The sequence below is a fragment of the Papilio machaon genome, chromosome 1, assembly GCF_912999745.1.
Source record: "Papilio machaon chromosome 1, ilPapMach1.1, whole genome shotgun sequence".
Classification (NCBI taxonomy): Eukaryota; Metazoa; Arthropoda; class Insecta; order Lepidoptera; family Papilionidae; genus Papilio; species Papilio machaon.
This window is the reverse complement of record NC_059986.1, coordinates 8,513,594-8,533,663: the sequence shown is the minus strand read 5'-3', so window position 1 is coordinate 8,533,663 and position 20,070 is coordinate 8,513,594. Positions and strand designations below refer to the sequence as shown.

Sequence of the window (20,070 nt, the reverse complement as noted above, 5' to 3'; positions counted from 1 at the left end):
AAATGCTAATGGAGATTCCTTCCTTCTACTTACTTTACTCTATTGTCTATCTCTATACGTCCACTACTCTGGTGTAAAATAGTTTTCAATCATGTCCCCTTAAATATGTCAAAAGTATGGTTTTTGGAAAAAGAAAATCGGCCAGTATTTTACTACATTTTGGCTAACTTTTCATTACTTTTAATGCTTTTTTTGTATTTTTTTTATTCAGTAATTATTTAGTTAAAACTATAGAGTTTTATTAATGAATAGTAGTAATAAAATTTTATATGCTACTCAAATTTTTTATATATTTTTTTAATTTAAAATAATTAAGAGGTATTTAAGTCTAAGAAAAAGAAAGATCTTTTCAAGATTTAAAATGTTTATTGCACAATGAACACATAATGATATTTCATGGAGATAAATCGATTTGTAGAAATAATACGCTAAGCGTATTGCGTATGTAAACTTATACATAAGTACAAAACATCATTTATATGTGTATGATAAAGATTCACATTGTACGATTCTACGAGTAAAATGGCGGAAAAACATGTTCACATTAATATTTTGGATTCTTTGATGAAAAAATCGTTAAGATTCCAAATCAATTTAACTTACAGACGAATTATATTCGAATAAATAAAAACATGAACAATAAACAATGGCTTACACAAGTCATAAAAATGACATTTAAAATATTTTTTTGTGGACGAATGAGGTACGTTCTACGTAATAAATAAAATGAGAAAACAATATTTAATCTACATTTCATAAATAATAATACTCAAGAAAAATTCAGCTTGTTTAATGCTTAAAATGTTGCAGTGCGTATTAGATCTGAAACAAACGTAAAAAACTAATTTCACAAAGAATATATTTACGATACTTTAGCCCCATCTGTACTTCAATTGTGACAAATAGTATTTTAATAGTAAACACTACTTCAAGCTGATTTAATGTTCAATCAACAGATGGCGCTGATTCGTTATTTCACTAGCTTAATCACAAAATATATTTTGACTCAATGCTCTGGCTTAACGAAATAAAAAAAAACTTTTATTTGTCTTAACTCATAAAAGAAATCTTTCAGTCATAATAATAAAGTATGCTTAATAGATGTGGTTTCAAATAACTTTCTAATTTTATAACATTCCCATCACTTACTTGTTGTTTTACAAGCCTCCGCCGCTCCTCTCGACGGTGATCTTTTTCTTGAGCGCCTCCTTCTCTTGGTGTGCTTCTTCCATCTCAGCCATGCGCGCGAAACGCGAGTACGCCACGTGACCAGATTTAATGGCCGACATCATCTGCCGCCACAGATTAAAAAATAAATTACAAAATAGGTAAACATGGCGGAATAAATGTATTTAAGGTGAGCAATAATTAACAATTATGAATTCAGATAAAAAATATTACAATCATAAAATAAATCATGCAATCTTTACGATTACTTTTAAAATACTATACAAATTTATTCTATTTGGGTTATATTTTTTTACTCTTTATATTTGATTAGTGATAAAAAATTAATGAGCATGCATGTTAATAAATGAATTCGGATATAAATAATTAAAATATTTTCCAACATATACAAACATAAGTATCACATAAACAGCACAAAACCACCTCCAAGCTGTGTTACTTAGCAGATTATAAAAAAAACACAAACCCAAAGCGTAAAAGCACAATTATTTAAATATATATATATATTTAATACTTATTTAAAGTAATTAAGATGGTATTTATTATTTCATGCAACAAAATAATTTTAATACAGGCCCCCAAATTACTATTTAAGCTTTTAAATATAGAAAATAAAAAAGAAAAACATTCGAAAATCAAAATTAAAATTTTTTGTAATCTTTTTTTGACAAGCAACTATTTTTTTTAAAGATTAAAATCTGGCAATCAACAAAAAAAAAATCACACATTTGTTTTTTTTTTTTATAAGAGTGATAAGAACCTGCAGATACTCGTCAAGTTCGACTTGGCCGTTCATGTTAGTGTCGATCTCGCGCAATATTTCGTGCAATTGCTCTCCAGTTACGTCCTCGCCGTAGTTCTGTGGACACACACTAACCTCAACAACATACGATACTACCCATGTCTAATTAATTGATGGATATCCCACTATACCCAGTAACCCGGTTACATTTATATCAATAGTGTTGCCATATTTTAAAATTGTCATGGACTAACAAAGGTAAAAAATAAATAGGTTATTATATTTAAATTTGATAGTTCAAGTTATAATTTTCTCATTTATATTTAATTTTAACAATCAATGTGTTTTTTAATTTAGACAATATTGTTAAAATTATTGGTAGTCATCAAACTTATAAACTTTTTTTTTAATGCAATTTTAAAACTGGCAACACCGTCCCGTTTCCCACTAATCCGACATTGACAGCACATATAGCGACACTGATCCGCTTCTAGATGCTTCCATTTCCATTCTACCTGTAGGTAGTCCTGCAGCTCCAACTGGCCGTGATAAGTCAAATCTATTTCTGATAATATGGAACTTATTTCTGCATCAGTCGGTTTCACACCCATACTCTATAACATTATTATATTTAAATAACTGAAATAAATTATTTATTAATACAATTTACCACTAATTCATCATAGACTTTGAATAAATTTTGTTTGAATAATATTTGATGAACATTAATTTATCTTCAAATGAAAAATACAACAGCTGCTATAGTTCTATAGTAGTTATATGTAATATAACTAACATTAGGTGAGTTAAACACATTTTCCTTCTTCTTATCGTGGATTTCTGAGACTAAAATAATTGTTTTGTGAAAGATTATAACAGGGTTGATGGTAGGTTTCATACAGAGATTTCGCTCTTAGAAAATCACAGGTAAAAGCCTTATGTGAACATTACCTTAAGACTTCTCCTGATATCGTTAATGGATACGAATCCTTTGCGATCCTTGTCTATGATCTGGAAACGTTTGATGTAAGTCTGTATCTCCTCCTTGCTCAGGTTGATGGGGATCTTGTCGCGACTCGCCCTGTTCACCATCTGACCCATCTCGTTGGCCAGAAACTCGCTCGCCATTTTGATTTGTCTCTGTTATAAAGAAAATCTTTTTTAAATAGTTAATTCCATTACTTTATTCTTGTAAATTAAAACACTACGTTTTATTATCGTTAATATTACTAATATTATTAATGCGAATGTTTGGATGGATGTTTGTTTGAATGTATCTCCGCAACGTCTCCATCGATCTCGATGAAATTTGGCACAGATGTAGAACATAGTCTAAAAATAGGCTACTTATTTTTCATTTTTAATTCCACGCGGACGGAGTCGCGGGCAACAGCTAAATATGTATAACTAAAATTTTTTGATATTATAATTGTTCGATGTAACTTCCTTTTGGGGATTTTTTAATTTTTTTTTGGAAGTTAAATAGGCAGGAGACATGATTAATTGACAGTCCCACTTATACATAGCCGTTTTACAGATATTTACCAACATCCATCCATCCATCCAAACTGTGTATTTATATTAGTAAGATAGAGTTTAGTATTAACGTTTTTCTCTTGATCGCTCCACTTGAGTTCTTCAGCCATGATGTCAGTGATGGCGGGCAGCGCCTCCACTGCGGCCTGCACGTTGAGGAAGGCCAGCCGCAGTCTGCGAGCTATCATGTCCACTGCAGTACACGCGTACTCTCGCACTCCGTATCTACACAAACAGCATCATCATCAGCCCGAGTTCGTCCACTCCTGGACGTAGCCCCCCCCATCGAGTGCCACAATGCTCAGTCCTGTGTACTCCTGACAGTCAACAGTCCGTGGCTGCCATCAAGGACTTTTCGGCCCCATCGACCATTCGTTCTACGGGCAATTTGGGCCGGACCATCGCCACTTAAGGTCTGCGATGTAAGATATTGTATTGGTAGCAAGGTTTGAAATCTTTACAATAAATATTGTATTGGTGGCAAGGTTTGAATTCTTTACAATATTACATCCCTACTCAGAGTCATTCATACTAAACGACTGCTTGAAAAAGGACCTTACGAAAACTGTTACACAGACCCGATTCCAAAAAGTTTTTTCAACCGAAAAAATGTTAGCAAGGAATAACTTTTATTTGTCTATCTAACCAAGCAAAGGTTCAGTTTGTTAAACTGAAGTGCTGAAAAATTGTTTTTTATTTTTATTTTGTCCAGTTTAACGGGTATTTGATATCGTACCTGATTTCAGCATCAATGTAAGGAAACTCGGGGTGAACTTTCTTGCCAATGATGGGCCACCGCTTGCCGGTCATAGCCGCCATTTTGGCGACGGCGAATGCGCGGTCGCCGTAAGATTTGGCCAAGTGTTGTGCGACCTGAAATGTTTACTGAGGTTATCTACGGGCTGTGGAAAAACAGATCGCGAGGTCGTGGATTCGAACCCGTCATTCAATAAAGTGGACCATATACTAACGTTAACGTTAAATTTAGTTATGTATTGTTAAAAATCTATATATATATATATATATAAAAGAAAGTCGTGTTAGTTACACTATTTATAACTCAAGAACGGCTGAATCGATTTGACTGAAAATTGGTGGGCAGGTAGCTTAGAACCAGGAAACGGACATAGGATAATTTACCCCGTTTTCTATTTAATTATTCCGCGCGGACGAAGTCGCGGGAAAAAGCTAGTTATATTTATAATAGGTTTTTTTCATTCATTTTCCAAAATAAAAAAGTCATTTTTATAAATTGTCGATAATCACAATCTGACGGTGATATGTACTTTATTTTTTTTAATGTGAACGTTACCTCCATTTCAAGTCCGAAGTCCTGCACGAGACGTATATACATGGTGGGGGTCCAGCCGTGGGCACCTTCGATCAGGAATCCGTCCGTCTGGCACTCTTTGTACAGCGGCTTCAAGTTTGCACCTGAAAATATCGCACTTTTTAATATACCTTAGTTACCCTGGGTTTCTCAGACCTAAATCTCCACTTAAAACATATTGTTATCTCTATTTTGTCAAAGATAATGATAAGGATGACGATATGTTTCATACACAGATTTTAATGTCAGAAACCAATGGTTAGAGTTATATAGACATTTTATTAAAGGAAATTCAAAATAATAAGCAGCTTATTTCAAATTCAAATTTCAACTTTAACTTATTATCCGACTAACAAAGAGGGTAATGTTATTCGCGCTTTAAGTTTGTTTTAAGTATATTTTAAACTAAGAAGGTGATATAATATTAAAGTTTAGTTTAAATTAAAAAATATAAAATCTTTGTTTTAAAACGCAGACAATAGATATCGCTATTACATGTATTAGAGCCTGTTAGTCTAGGTTTATGTTTTTTTTTTAATTAAGGATAGGTTTATTATATTTTCTGTGACCACTTTCAGATAGTCTTAATTAGTTCAATGAATCCATTAATAACTAAATAAATAAAAATTACCACCTGATATTCCGGAGCTCCGTCAATGACATTAGAAGATAGACATCGAAAAACCACACTTAACATTGAACTTAGTTATAAAGCCAAGGTGTTACTGAAAAAACTGATTAAAGATTTTTTTTTAACCTTGTCCCCCCCCCCCTCCCATAGCAGGGTATATATGTAGTGTGTGTGTGGTGTTGGATTACTAACTTTGAATGGCGGTGTCTATGGTCTCCGCGGCCATGGCGCGGTAGGTTGTCCACTTGCCGCCTGCGATGGTGACAAGTCCTCCAGGAGAGACGTGCACGATGTGGTTGCGCGCCAACGACTGAGTGTCCGGCTTGTTGGGGTCCGACACCAGCGGCCGGATACCGGACCACGCAGACAGTACATCGCCGCGCCGGACTGCATCACAACACACATTTTATATATATGTGTGAACCGGACATCGTTAACTTTGCAGACCAGTCATGTCTTCTTTATTAATTCAAATGTTTGGATGAATAGATGGATGGATATTTGTAAGAAGGTATCTACAGAATGGCTCAACAGATGGCGCTGAAATTTGACATACACATAGACTACTAAATAGGTTTTTTTTTAACTCCGAGCGGACCGAAACGCGGGTACCAAGTTCTATGAACTGGATTTTGGCGAAATCAAAAAAGGACCGCCATTATAAAAGAAGAATGAATGAACGGAAACGCGGGCGACAGCTAGTAATATAATTAAATAAAGTATAATTTAAAATACATATAAATATTATACATATAAGCAGAAATCTGTCTGTCTATCTGTCTGAGAGAAAGTAGTATGTCCCCTCTATAAATACATATTTGAATATCTTTGTGCCCAGAGTATGACCAACTTTTATACAATATAAAATAGTATATCCAACATATACAAATTATGATTCTTGACAAATAAAGTTGTTAGGTGACGATGGATTTAATTTGACATCATGTTGATGGCAACAAATAGAGATGTGTTATTTACTTTGGCATTTCATACAATTTTGAATCTTGTCATAAACAGCAATCAAGAAATTTATATAGTTCCGTAACCATTTCCTGGTGTCCCTTACTTTTATTTTTCATATTTTTTTCTACAAATTATTGTAATTTGAAGTCTAATGAAATAGCTCACTTGCAATGTTTTATCTTAATTAGGTTCTCGTAAAATTCATTTTTTAATAGGGCTACATAGTAAAGGATTTTTCGTAGTAGTTTTTAATAGACTTAAAGTGATCTTACAAAGTAAGATAAGTAAATAAAAATTACCTTCAACATCAGGATTGAGGTAATTCTTGACCTCTGTGAGGATGAACAGGATCTCATCTTCAGTGGGTTTGGGGTTGTGTGTGACCTGGCAGGGCAGGTCCGTGGTGCCGGCGATGGTACCCTTCAGCCACGGCAGGAAGAAGATCACGCGCCCGTCGGACGTCGCAGGGTCAAGAAGACCCATGTGCTCCGGACTGGAAACACAAAAGAATAACTTGACTCGTGGTTAACAAGAGTACTATACTGCAGTATGTGCCAACTGAATTTCTGCCTACTATAATAATTTTTATCACTTTTTTTCTATCTATATTTACTTACATCTCAGATTATTTTAATAAGGTTAAGTTTTGGGAAAACATCTAATATATATTGTCATTTCACTTATGGACGCTAAGATATATGCGGTATGGTAGTTGAACGTGAATAAGCGAGTCATTGTCCGATCCCAAAAGACGACCTTTATAAGCGAGAAATTTGGAAAGAAAGACACCGCTATAACCGAGATTATTGCGGTCCCTTAGACTCTCGCTTATCTAGGTTTGACTGTAATTGTTAGATAAAGAACGATCGGGAAACGAAATTAGGGATCTCTTCCTTTGAAATCCCACAATAGAACGATACACTTTGATTTTTTTTCATGTGAATTCGGCAAAGTCTTGGAAAGTTGCCAGTGTCATTTTTCACTAAAATAGAGAGCCGATGGCTCAGTCGTTGACTTATAATCTGCAAGTCCTGGGTTCGAATCCCACCATGTACCAATGTTTTTAGATTTACATATGTAATATATGCCACGTTCTTACAGAGAAGGAAAATAGTGATGCAAGCTGCACATATCTGAGAATAAATTCAAAGATATATGTGAAGTCAACCAACATGTACTGGGTCAGCGTGGTTGACTATGGCCTAGTCACCCCTAAATAAGGGTAAACTCCGAGCCCATCAGTAGGGACGTATAGTGAGCTGATGATGAGAAACAATATTATATTTGTATAGTGTCTAAACATAAGTATATTACCTATAATATCCAGGCAGTACAATGTGAACTCCTGACGAAGGACAGCAGATCTCTTTCACGGTATCATCATCCATCTTCCGTATGGTATCAGTGAAGGGTCCGGTCGCGTTGATGATACATTTAGCTTTTATGTCCCACTCCTTCCCTGTCATCTCATCCTAGAACAAAATACAAGACTTACTAAGCTTGGCTGATTAGATAAGCTTTATACACTTTAATAGCTATTATTGTATTTAACGAACCCTGAGTCGTGCTCCGCTCAGCTTGCCAGCCGTCTTATGCAATTTGGTGACGCTCACATGATTGGCTATGGTAGCACCATGCCGGGCTGCTGTCAATGCTATTGCTAGATTCATACGAGCGTCGTCCTGTTGTCCTGAAATTTAAACATTCTTAATAGTACAATAAGCTGGAAAGCAGGTATTAACATAAAGAAAGGAAGATACGACAAACGCACCGTCATAGTACACGATACCACCGCAAAGGTTATCCGACTTCAACATAGGAAACAATTCGAGTGTGTTCTTCTTCGACAAATAGTAGGAGCTCTTCACGTTTCTGTCGCCCGCCACAAGATCGTACATCTTGATACCGAACCAGTAGTAGGGTACTTGCCACCACCTTGAAATTAAAAGTCACCCTAAATATACACCATTATTTAGTAAGAACTTTATTAAAATAAGTCTAATTATTTAAATATTGATCTTTCATATAATTAATTATTGGTCCTTGGAGTCGGATCGTTTTTTTCACACATACTTGTACACCGGTAACAAGATCGGTAGTGGACGTGTTAAGTGTGGTGCCACTTCCAACATATTAGCACGTTCGTGCAGCGCCTCCTTGACCATCTTGTACTGGTCGTAGTCGAGCTGCATGATGGCCTTCTGCAAGTAGCGCACGCCGCCGTGGATCAATTTCGTACTGCGACTTGATGTGCCACTTGCGAAGTCGTCCGCCTCAACTAGGGCGGTACGAAGACCTGGACAATAAGATGCGATAGTCAATACCAGATTAATGGTCATAATTAAATGATAGTTCAGTAGACTTTTATTGTTTTGAGCGTGTTCAAAAAAGAAAAACTAAACGTCATTCTACATTTGAGGGATCTAACCTGACCTGTTAACATTTAAAGTTGCATAATTTGAAGTATAGTGTATAGTGTATACACAAAGTGCACTTTCGCCAGTACTTTAAAAAGTGTAGTAGCATTTGAAATTACTAGGTCGGTGTTCTGCTGCAGCTGTTTTCAGCTGTTATTAACGACGCACTTAAAAACTCGTTTAAGTTGAAAATAAAACGTAAAATTTAACTGTTGACATGTATGCCCTGACGATCTATGTAGGTACAGTTTTTCGGTAATAATAGTAGAAGAGTTTAGAAAATTGTAAGGGTTTCTTTGTGAAACTTGGCTCAAGATCCATTTACCTAACGCCTGATTGTTTGTTTGTTATTGGCAGTCAGTTCTACGAAGAGTAAATCAAATCATTGATGTAGCTTTGCCTTATGAATGAAGAAGCCTTCAAGGCTTACCTTGAAGCCTCTCCAGGTGACTTTACTGCGGGGACCAAGTTTCAATACATAAATTTTTTTACCCCTGGTTGTAGCATCTAGCGCGCAGCCGGCACCCGTGGCCCCGCCGCCAATGATGAGCACATCGTACGTGTGCCCCGCTTGCAGCATGTTGACCTGCTCGGTGCGAGACGGTAGCGGCCTCTTGCGGCGCTCTGTGCGTGCCGACACAGTTGCTGGTTTGTACCATTCCTGTCATACATTGCAAAGACCTCAATTATCATCAGAGGTATAACAGTTTTTATTAACACTAGTTCATTTTGAACACCAATAAACGTTAATGTCTGAATGTGAATTACGAATCAAATGATTCCTTTTTTATGGGTCATCCGGTTATTATTTTCTTAATTAAATATATGAACGAAATTTCTTCTAATGAATTTTACTTTAAATCAACTTTGGTAGGGTTGTTGCGAGTAAATACGAAAAAATCCTTAAACCATGTCATCGTCACGCGTAGGTACAAATCCCGGAACAACATAAAAGCGATTTGTTTTTTTTTCCTGTGATAATAGAACGGTAACCTTCTGCCGACAGTAGGGTCGCTCCCTCTTGGGGGTGGAGGGTAAAGCACGCCGCTCTACACCCCGGGGCGATTACGTAGGCGTGAGGGCCATCGAACTATCCCCTTTTAATATTCCATTTGAAGCAGATCAGACATGTTTTTATAGATACTTCTTATTTCGCTATTAAATAAAACTCTTACAAATTAGGTGTTTTTTTTTCTTGAACTTTTAGGATTTTTTTAAATTTATTCTATAAAATTAATTGACTTACGATAAACGATTGACTATTTATTTCGCTTTCCCAAGACCAGAATATTACACTTTTTTTTGCATTTTGAATCTCGTTGTTGTATACAGCGACATACACAAGTTAACAGTTGATGACTTACGACTGGGGAGTCGTCGGCGGCGAGAGCCCAAGCCGCCATGACAGCGCCGGTGACGCCCGCCGCACCGCCCAGCAACAACCTTCTCCGCGACATCTGTAAACATATTGCAACATTAAATTAGTACAAGTAACTACTAAATAAACTTACACACAAATTTCAATTATCGACATTCTTACACAAAGACAATAAAAAATAAAGATAATTAAATTATTATTACTGATATTAAGATAAGATATTTTAACTTTTTTGAATAGTCTAGACCAGTGATTCTCAACCTTTTTTTTGTTGCAGCACATATTTAACGATTTCAAAATTTGGCGGCACACAAAGAAAAAGATCAAAATTATTTACTTACTACAACACACTGCATAAATAGTTTATCAACTGTATAAAATTAATTGTATCTATATGACATTTCTAGACGCTAATTTTTTTCAACTATTTTTCTGTCATTGTTCTTTTATGCGAAAAAATACGGACACAGTGTGCGTGTGCAGCAAGTCAGCGAAAGTCAAAATTTGGCGGCACACTTTTGAAATTTCGCGGCAGACAAAAGTACCGCGGCACAGTGGTTGAGAATCACTGGTCTAGACAATTCAATTGCTTTTAAAAAATATTACTAGAAAATTAAGCATTAAAATCTGTTTGACAAACACCACGATTACCAATATACTGTTCGTAAGAAACGGGATTCTTACCACTATTAAGCTGACACGGTCAACCCGTGATCATGGTGCATGCAACTGTGCCGAAATATCGGGAGCTCAAACAGCCTAATCGTGGTAAGAATCCCGTTTCTTACGACCAGTATATTAGTAAAAACCACGAAAGTTTGAAGTTATACCATGATTTTTTTGCGAAAAAAAATGACATAATAAATGACGATTCTTGCGCTTGCGCAACTTTTACAAATTCGATTGACAACGACACATTAGTCATAGTACAATGATCAAAAGGCTGATACCTAGATGATATGGCACCTTGTATAAAAATGCAAGTCGTCACATTTCTAACGATGCACTAAATATTTAAACTAGATTTAAAAAAAAAACTTTCATAGTTTTACGTTAACATTTTGAAGCAGCTATAAAAATGGTTATGCCTTAATGCAGTTCACGCTAATCGAGGTTCGACTTTACAACAAACATAACAAGAGCTACGGCAGTGGAACGATAAACCATTATATTGACTAAAGTCTGGGAAATATATTTCGCGGGTTTACTTTGAATAGTGAAATATTATTTAATTTGTATTCTTCTCTGGTTTGTCAAAGAGTAATCAACTTAAAAAAACATAACCCATCTTTTAATCGGGTAAAGTCAGTTTATACCAGAAATATATCTATCCAAGTTTTGAAGGTCATCAACAACTTGGTCATCGCGTTTTTAGGTAAGTAACATCTATATATAGACTATCTAATCTCATAGATAAAAAAATCAATTTGATATATTCATTACGTCACCGAATGTTCAGTGCGCGACGTCTGGCATGCGCGATGAATGATTGTTATCAGCACATTCCGTTATCATTACAGATAATTATCACTTCCTAGATGTCGCGACTGATTTACTACGTACTACAAGTGCGTACATTGTGGATTTATTTATTAAGAAACGGAAATTCCTACAGTAAAGTAAAACATCGTGATGCAACCTGCACACACACGCGAATAAATTCAAGGACGTGGTCAAGTCAAGTCAGTTTCCTTAAGACTTGCTGAATATTTAAAGCTACTTCGTATAAAAACATTATGACATTTAATAGATTATAAGAATCTATTCTTACTACAATTTATGTTCATTAGCTATAATTATTTTTATTTTTTAGTACGTCATAATACAAAGTAAGATTAGCATAATATTATTATTTTTAATTGATGTTTGTGTAATTTAAGTTAGTAGAGCATAATAAGAAGTGATTTTGTAAATTAAAACTTTTTAAAAATATGATTTTACTGGCAACACTGATAGTAAATGGGTGCATAACGAACCCATTTCCGGGATTGAAAAGATGGCGTATACAATAGGTAACAAAGACATAATAAAAACTATAGGAAACATTATCAGTTTTAAATACCGTTGAACCTAACCTAAAAACTTGTAAAACAGTTGTGTTTAAAAAGAAACATTCTTCATGCTTTGACGAGAGATTCTAAAAAGTAATCACATGTCGATGTCGTTTCAAACGCACGTATGCAATGTGGCATACATTGTACGCGGTCTGGGCGGCGGCCAGGCCGGGCAAGAACCCTCTTTTTATACGTGACCTTGACCCAAACTAGAGGGCAATTGAAATAACAGTTTGCGAAATTTGATATGGAATCTGTATTTTTGTTACGCAGCACAAATTTTAGCGCCTTAAAGCGGTACAAGACCACTATCGTATTGAAGATTTTTAAAATTAAAAAATATATATATAAACGGACAAAGAATTAGACGTATACTTGTATGTAAAAATTAAAGAATTTATAACATTTACTGTTACCATGCGGAATTAAGAATATAAATAAACTTGAATTATGTCCAACAACGCATTGGATGACAGATTGAACGCGCGAAAACGTGAAAGTTAAAACATGAGAATTTTTTTTGGTTTTAGCATGGATTTCCACTGCAGGAACACTTGTATACAATTTTTTTCCACCCACGAAAAAAAAATGTATTAACATGTTTCTTTTTTTAATTATTCTTTCGGCAGTAGCAAATCACAAAACAGATGAAATTTAGTATAATTCGTGGTTACCTGTGTCACAACCTCCAGCATCACCTGTTAAACTTTAAGATATTATAGATAAAAAATTTATTTCTCGTGTCTAGAAATTTGGGACAGAAACTAGTATCGGTTTTTTCTCACTCCTTAATATTTTCACATTTTATGGCGATATTCTGCTAGTACAGGTTTTATTATCGTAAACATTTTGACAGTAATTAATTAAAGCAGGTGAAAAACTCATTTATTTGATAGTTGTGTGCCCTCATTTAATGACACCAAGTATACAATTTCCAATATTAAAACAATATACTAAGAATTTTTGACAGATTTTTTTTTCTTAAAACAGTATCGATTAGGGCCACCTCTTCGGTTTTAATACAAAGTTTGACCTAAATTCTCCATGGTGCATTTTCAGGCTACAGAGAATGCAGAGGAGAAAGGGTTATAAAGATCCAATAATAAATTGAAATTTGAAACAGCTCATTCATCTGTAACTGAATACTCCACTGACACAGTTCTTCAGTTTATAGCGAAAACAAAGAACGCAAAAAATTTGTATGTACGATTTTTTTTGCCATCGAGCCGCAGTAGGTGTTGCGTGCTGACAAAAGGTAGAGTTCATACCAAGACCGTCTATAGCTATATGATCAGTATTAAGTCATTCATACTTTGTATGAAGTCCACTTCCATGCCTGTTTCGACCTAACGCACAGTGATTGTGGCAAATAAAAGTGCACTGTGTAAAACTTTTAATAGACACGCGTGTCGCATCCGTGCCATAACTTCTCTTTGACGAATTTAAAATTGGAATGCGCGGCACTTGCCAAACTGCCGACCAGCTTCGTATTCGATTTTTAAACTTTTTCCCATTTTGAAATAAAATGACTTTAAAAAAAAACTTATATGAACAAAGGCCCGGCGCGTATTATGATTATTTTATAGTGCGTTTCATTTATCTATATATATAAAAGAAAGTCGTGTTAGTTACACCATTTATAACTCAAGAACGGCTGAATCGATTTGACTGAAAATTGATGGGCAGGTAGCTTAGAACCAGGAAACGGACATAGGATAATTTTTACCCCGTTTTCTATTTTTTATTCCGCGCGGACTGAGTCGCGGGTAAAAGCTAGTTTACTATACGTTTTTTTCACTAGCGCACATCAAAAGATATTTTTTAGAGTTATTTTAGTTGTATACAATTAGTAATTGTGTAACAGACCTTGCAGCATGTCTCATATTACTTATTGTATTGATGCGCCTTAGTTGCGAGCATGCATATTGAAAACAATTGTTTTCATTAAAAATATTAGAGATGTTTTTGTTTTTCACTCAGAATTTGTGTTGTTGATTATTATTATTAAAGTAATTTAAGTAAATATTCACGCAAATATTCGTCCAGAAATAAAATCGTGACATCGCCTACTCAAATGATTGTAGCAGAAAGAATAGCTAGACCATGTTATTGTTTTAATAGGTTTACTTTATACTAAAATCTCTGTGTTAAACATAGCATCATCCCTGTTATTATCTTGGACTAAACAGAGATAACAACATGTTTTAAACGCGGATTTTGGTCTCGAAAACCCACGGTTAGTAATTTTTGATAGAAATAAAAGATTTTTTTGAAAGTAACTTTGATTCTCAAAATATTTAGCGTAAAAAAATTGTTGCGATTTTTGATGTATTGTTAAACTTTAATTAACATTATGTTTAGCATACTTATTTTAATTTACAATTAGAGGTATTTCTCTTCTACACGTGTTTCGTACACTAGTTACGTAGCGAGGACAACTATATATAGAGTTGTTCAACTTGACAGCTTTAAAAAAATCACGCAATATAAGTGCGTTTAGAAATTGAAAATATTCACTGGACACTAGCCCAAACAGCTAAGGGAGAGCCATAAAAAAGAAATTTAAATGAATTGAATAAAAAAAATTATGATATTTTTATGATTTTCATGACTTTCATGATTTATTTACGTGTTGTTTTTTTTTAATTTTTATTTGTCTGTCTGTTTGTTATCGGCAAATTCGGGTTTATAACGGGATATCTCTGAATCGACTGTACCGATTTTGACGAGACTAACTGGAAGGTAACTGATAAGTGAGCGATAATATTAAAGCTACTTTTTTTAATTACGCGCTGACGAAGTCGCCTGCGACCAATAATCTAATAAAGAAAATCATTACATTGAATTTTATATACAGTCCGTTATTTTTAAATTAAAAAACTGGTCACCCTACAGCAGTAAAGCGGCATGAAGATACATCGTGATCTTGTTGGCAGTGAGACTACTTCTAGTGTGCTCCAATTTGGCGACACGACACGTGAAAGACTAGTGCATTATTGTATACACGGATGCCGGGAGCAACGCTATTATAGCATAACGTACTGCTATAGTTAAAACGTACTCCTGATTTATTGTCATCATCCCATAAAAAAAAAAAAAAAAAAAAAACAGAATGTCTTTGTGTGCCAGTACAGTGGGAACTAATGAATAATTTTCCCCACTAGATACAAAATAAAAACAAATTTGATTTCTAAGTACGATTTTAAACAAAAAAAACATTGTTAGGCATAAATACGTCTAATTTACATAAATAAATTAATAAACCCACCTTATAAGTTTTTTTAGGTGTTTAATTAAGCATAAAAACTCAACTACATAACTTTACAATATATGAACTACTAGCTTTTACCCGCGACTCCGTCCGCGCGGAATAAAAAAATAGAAAACGGGGTAAAAATTATCCTATGTCCGTTTCCTGGTTCTAAGCTACCTGCCCACCAATTTTCAGTCAAATCGATTCAGCCGTTCTTGAGTTATAAATAGTGTAATTAACACGACTTTCTTTTATATATATAAGACTAGCTTTTACCCGCGACTCCGTCCGCGCGGAATAAAAAATAGAAAACGGGGTAAAAATTATCCTATGTCCGTTTCCAGGTTCTAAGCTGCCTGCCCACCAATTTTCAGTCAAATCGATTCAGCCGCTCTTGAGTTATAAATAGTGTAACTAACACAACTTTCTTTTATATATATAGATTAGCCATCGCCTACGAGTCCCTCCGCTCGGAATTAAAAAAAAATATAAGTAGCCTATGTCTTCTTCCAAATTATGTTCTACATCTATACCAAATTTCATCGAGATCTATGCAGCCGTTCTGGATATATCTTGTAACAAACATCCATCAATCGAAATTCGCATTTATAATACATATTAATAACATTTGGGAGGAAACGTGTAGACACTGAAAATATTTATTTTTGGTGTTTCCGCAAATACTTTAAGCAACCAGGGACTTTTTCCTTATATTTATTGACGTCGAAACTACTGTCAGTTATTTCACTGGCAGTGTGACTTGCCTAGCAAAAACTTAAGTTTATCAAGGTTAATATGTTATTACTTCAACATATCACACTGAACAAGTTTCGTTAATAACATAGTAAAAAATTTTTTTGTAGAAATCTACCCAATTAAATAAACTACTTTTCAGAACGTTTTAAACTTAGTACTTATCTTAAAATTCTAAACTTATTATAAAGTTCAGAATCATACTAATATTATAAATGCGAATGTTTAGATGGATGGATGGAATTTTATTTGAAGGTATCTCCGGAACGGCTGAACAGATCGTCATGAAATTTAGCAAAAATGTGGAACATAGCCTGGAAGACCACATAGGCTATTTATTAAGTTTTTTTTAAGCCGCGCGAACAGAGTTGCGACAGCTAGTTTTATTATAAAAAGATAAAACAATCGCAGTTATAAGTTTTTAAACTTTTTATAAAACTTAGAAAGATCTCCGAAAGCAGATCAAAGACCTACCCTGTTCCTAATTTAAATATTAGGTCCTTACATATGAAATTGGCGTTTTTCGTACTGGCCACTTTAATCACGAATTTCTCCTCTTTGGTAAGGAATTCCAAATTCAAATTTGTACAGCTATAGACTCATGTATTTGTGGTTCGACGACCGTCATTCATTTGTTTTTTTTCTTCTGTTTTTTTCTGTTTGCGTCACTCATTTTACAAAATGGAAAACTTAAAATATCGCATTATTTACGAGTACGAGTTCTGCCGTGGCATTAGTGCTGCGGAAACGACTCGAAGGGTGAATGATGTGTATGGCGGTCGTGTTGCAAAAGAAAACACAGTTCGTTTTTGGTTCCAACGTTTTCGTTCTGGAAATTTCGATCTGCAGAACAAGCCCCGTGGACGGCCTGAGACTCAAGTTGATAATGAAAAGTTGAAGGCTATTGTGGAAGCGGATCCATCGCAAACCACGTCCGAGTTAGCTGCAGGCTGCGATGTTAGTGATAAAACTGTTTTAATTCACTTGAAGCAAATTGGGAAGATTAAAAAGCTTGAAAGGTGGGTACCTCACGAATTGACTGAAGCAAACCGGCAAACGCGCGTCGACTGTTGCGTTACATTACTAAACCGGCACAATAATGAAGGTATTTTAAACCGAATCATTACCTGTGATGAAAAATGGGTTCTTTACGATAATCGGAAGCGCTCAGCGCAATGGTTGGATCCTGGCCAGCCAGCCAAATCCTGCCCCAAGCGAAAATTAACCCCAAAAAAGTTACTTGTAAGCGTTTGGTGGACTAGTGCCGGTATTGTTCATTACAGTTTTCTCAAATCTGGCCAGACTATTACGGCTGATGTCTATTGTCAGCAATTGCAAACCATGATGGAAAAGCTAGCGGCTAAACAACCTAGGCTGGTGAATCGCTCCACGCCACTGCTGCTTCACGACAACGCTAGACCACACACTGCGCAACAGACGGCTACTAAATTAGAAGAGCTTCAATTGGAAAGTCTAAGACATCCTCCGTACTCCCCGGACCTTGCTCCAACAGATTACCATTTTTTTCGAAATTTGGATAACTTCTTGCAAGGGAAAAAATTCAACTCCGATGGGGCAGTCCAAATCGCCTTCAAAGATTTTATTGATTCCCGTCCGACTGGTTTTTTTAGTAAAGGGATCAATGAACTACCTATGAGATGGCAAAAGTGCATAGAAAATAATGGTTCATACTTTGATTAATTAAATATATTATATTAAAAAATATTCGACTTTTTGTTCCTCCCATACAAAACGCCAATTTCATATGTAAGGACCTAATATGTACATAATGTTTTTTGGTTAAGAAAAAATTTTTCAAGGAAAATATAAAGTTCAATAACCTTTTAGCCAAATATTAAACATTTAACATAACATCGTTTTATATAAACTAGATACTCGATATTTCGGAATGTCAAGGGAAATGCAAATAAAACGATTTAATATGTAGTAAAATGATTATAGAGCGAAATAACATTTTGTTTGAGTTACAAAATCTGAATAATTCGTGATACCGAGTATTTGAGGAATTAGCGGAAGGGAACGGCATTTTTTTTCGACTTAGAAGGTTCGAGTTATGGAGATTCACTGTATTTATTTACTTCTTATCAATGTCATATGGTTCAATGTCTACGAAAGATAGCACATTATGTTACTTTAGAAGCACTCAGCTGTCTTTTGCAATTTTTATACGTTTTAAAGGTAAATTTGGTTTACTGTAACACAGACCTACATCTTACTAATATTATAAATGCGATTGTTTGAATGGGTGGATGTTTTTTATAGAAATATCTTGATCAAATTTTCCCCAGATATAGAATATCATCTGTAATAACACATAGGTAACTTACTAAGCTTATTTTTTTAATTCCTCGTGGACGGAGTCGCGGGCAAAATCTATTATCTAATAAGCCCAGACTGTCTCGTAGGCACAGCCAAAACAAAAATAACTTCAGCCTGTACGATAGCAGCAAAGCGGTTACAACACCGGTCAGGTGATTTCCAATTGTTACAAGTTACAACAAATCTCAGTTAATTTCCGTTTTACGTAGTAAATTACGCAATTTTTTTTACTAGATACTCTATCTACATTGCTGTTACTATATAAACGCGATGTTTTACATAACATAAAATTCCTAACCTCATATATAGATTAATAAAAATTGAAAAACTTTGGCGCCTGACCTATTAGTTTCGCAAGTGCCTAACACATTTCATTTAATTTCACAGTAAAATGTGTTCATAGGTATTCTAGGTCTTTGTTATTCCATAATCTAACGTAGTTCCGCCTTAAGCTAAAAACCCTGTCTCCTATTACATGACTCTTCTCTATTTTTTTTTTATTTAAATTAAATTAAAGAAATGTCTTGACTTTTTCTTGTAAATATAAAACAGCTGACAATGTTATTTTAATGAGGCTTCCGTAACGTAGGCTTGTCTATATGTCCTTGAGTTTCTGTCGGTAGAGTAAGATGATGTCATAACGCGGTCTCTACCTACTTCCTAAGTTCCTTTTGCCATTCGCGATGGCCTACTGCGACATATTTTTTTTATAAAAATTATTGATATCTTATATGAAATAATTAAAAAAATCATAAAACTTAAAAAAAAAATGAACATAATTTGATCGGTAGTGATTTGTTTATCTTTTTTTATTTTAATGAAAAACAAATCAGCAATTATGACAGTAACAGATATACATTGGCCCATATTTCGCGAAGACGTTAAAGTGTTAAATATTAACCATTTATAAAGAACATACACACCTTTATTATAATGAATCCAACGGAGAATCTATATAAACGTGTAATAAGGTATTACATAAATATAACTAATTATAGGACGCAAGGGCATCGACAATTTTTGCAGTATTGGTCCCAAACTTTCAATGAGAATTCACGCAGGTCCAGATAAAAGTTAGTTAGCACATCACTATTATATTATAGGAAGGTATTTTACTACTCACTATTATTGATTTTTGATATAATACTAAACACTAAATAACATGTTAGTTAATCGAAGTAACGCGTGGCCGGCGTAACTCGCCGGGCTTTTCTAACCGCGACCCACCCAGCGAGCGACTGACATTGCTTTTAGAGCGTTCGATTTAGCGCTCATCTGACTCACAGTTCACAGTAGAGCGAAGCAAAGCGAATTCGCCTCTATCTACAACACATTGGTAAAAACGCCATCTAGGTGTTAACCTTAGCACTTACAAATACTTTATAATTTTAAGTTCACATGCACTAAAAATATAGTGCGCTTGGTCAAAAGAATTAGTATTAAATAAGTTAATAATAGTTATAATCTTTCATTGAATTTGCAGTG

General features: G+C 34.8%; 1 protein-coding gene across 3 annotated transcripts; it reads right to left on the bottom strand.

The window, feature by feature from the left end:
* Positions 1-1,155: 1,155 nt before the first annotated feature.
* LOC106718808 (glycerol-3-phosphate dehydrogenase, mitochondrial) lies at positions 1,156-19,854 on the bottom strand. 3 transcript variants are annotated; one of them, XM_045686856.1, is made up of 15 exons: positions 19,509-19,854; positions 10,172-10,264; positions 9,300-9,468; positions 8,464-8,686; positions 8,162-8,325; positions 7,947-8,080; positions 7,705-7,862; positions 6,690-6,883; positions 5,620-5,814; positions 4,779-4,900; positions 4,203-4,339; positions 3,538-3,691; positions 2,882-3,070; positions 2,446-2,544; positions 1,156-1,292 (listed from the first exon to the last, which is right to left on the bottom strand). In XM_045686856.1, the coding sequence occupies exons 2-15, from the start codon at positions 10,262-10,264 to the stop codon at positions 1,158-1,160; spliced, it is 2,166 nt and encodes a 721-aa protein (XP_045542812.1). In that variant the 5' UTR covers positions 19,509-19,854; the 3' UTR covers positions 1,156-1,157. The 3 variants fall into 3 exon arrangements, with proteins under 3 accessions (XP_045542812.1, XP_045542445.1, XP_045533894.1); XM_045686489.1 differs by lacking the exon at positions 2,446-2,544 and adding an exon at positions 1,949-2,047 and having other exon boundaries at positions 19,509-19,853; XM_045677938.1 differs by lacking the exon at positions 2,446-2,544 and adding an exon at positions 1,949-2,047 and having other exon boundaries at positions 19,709-19,853.
* Positions 19,855-20,070: the final 216 nt, after the last annotated feature.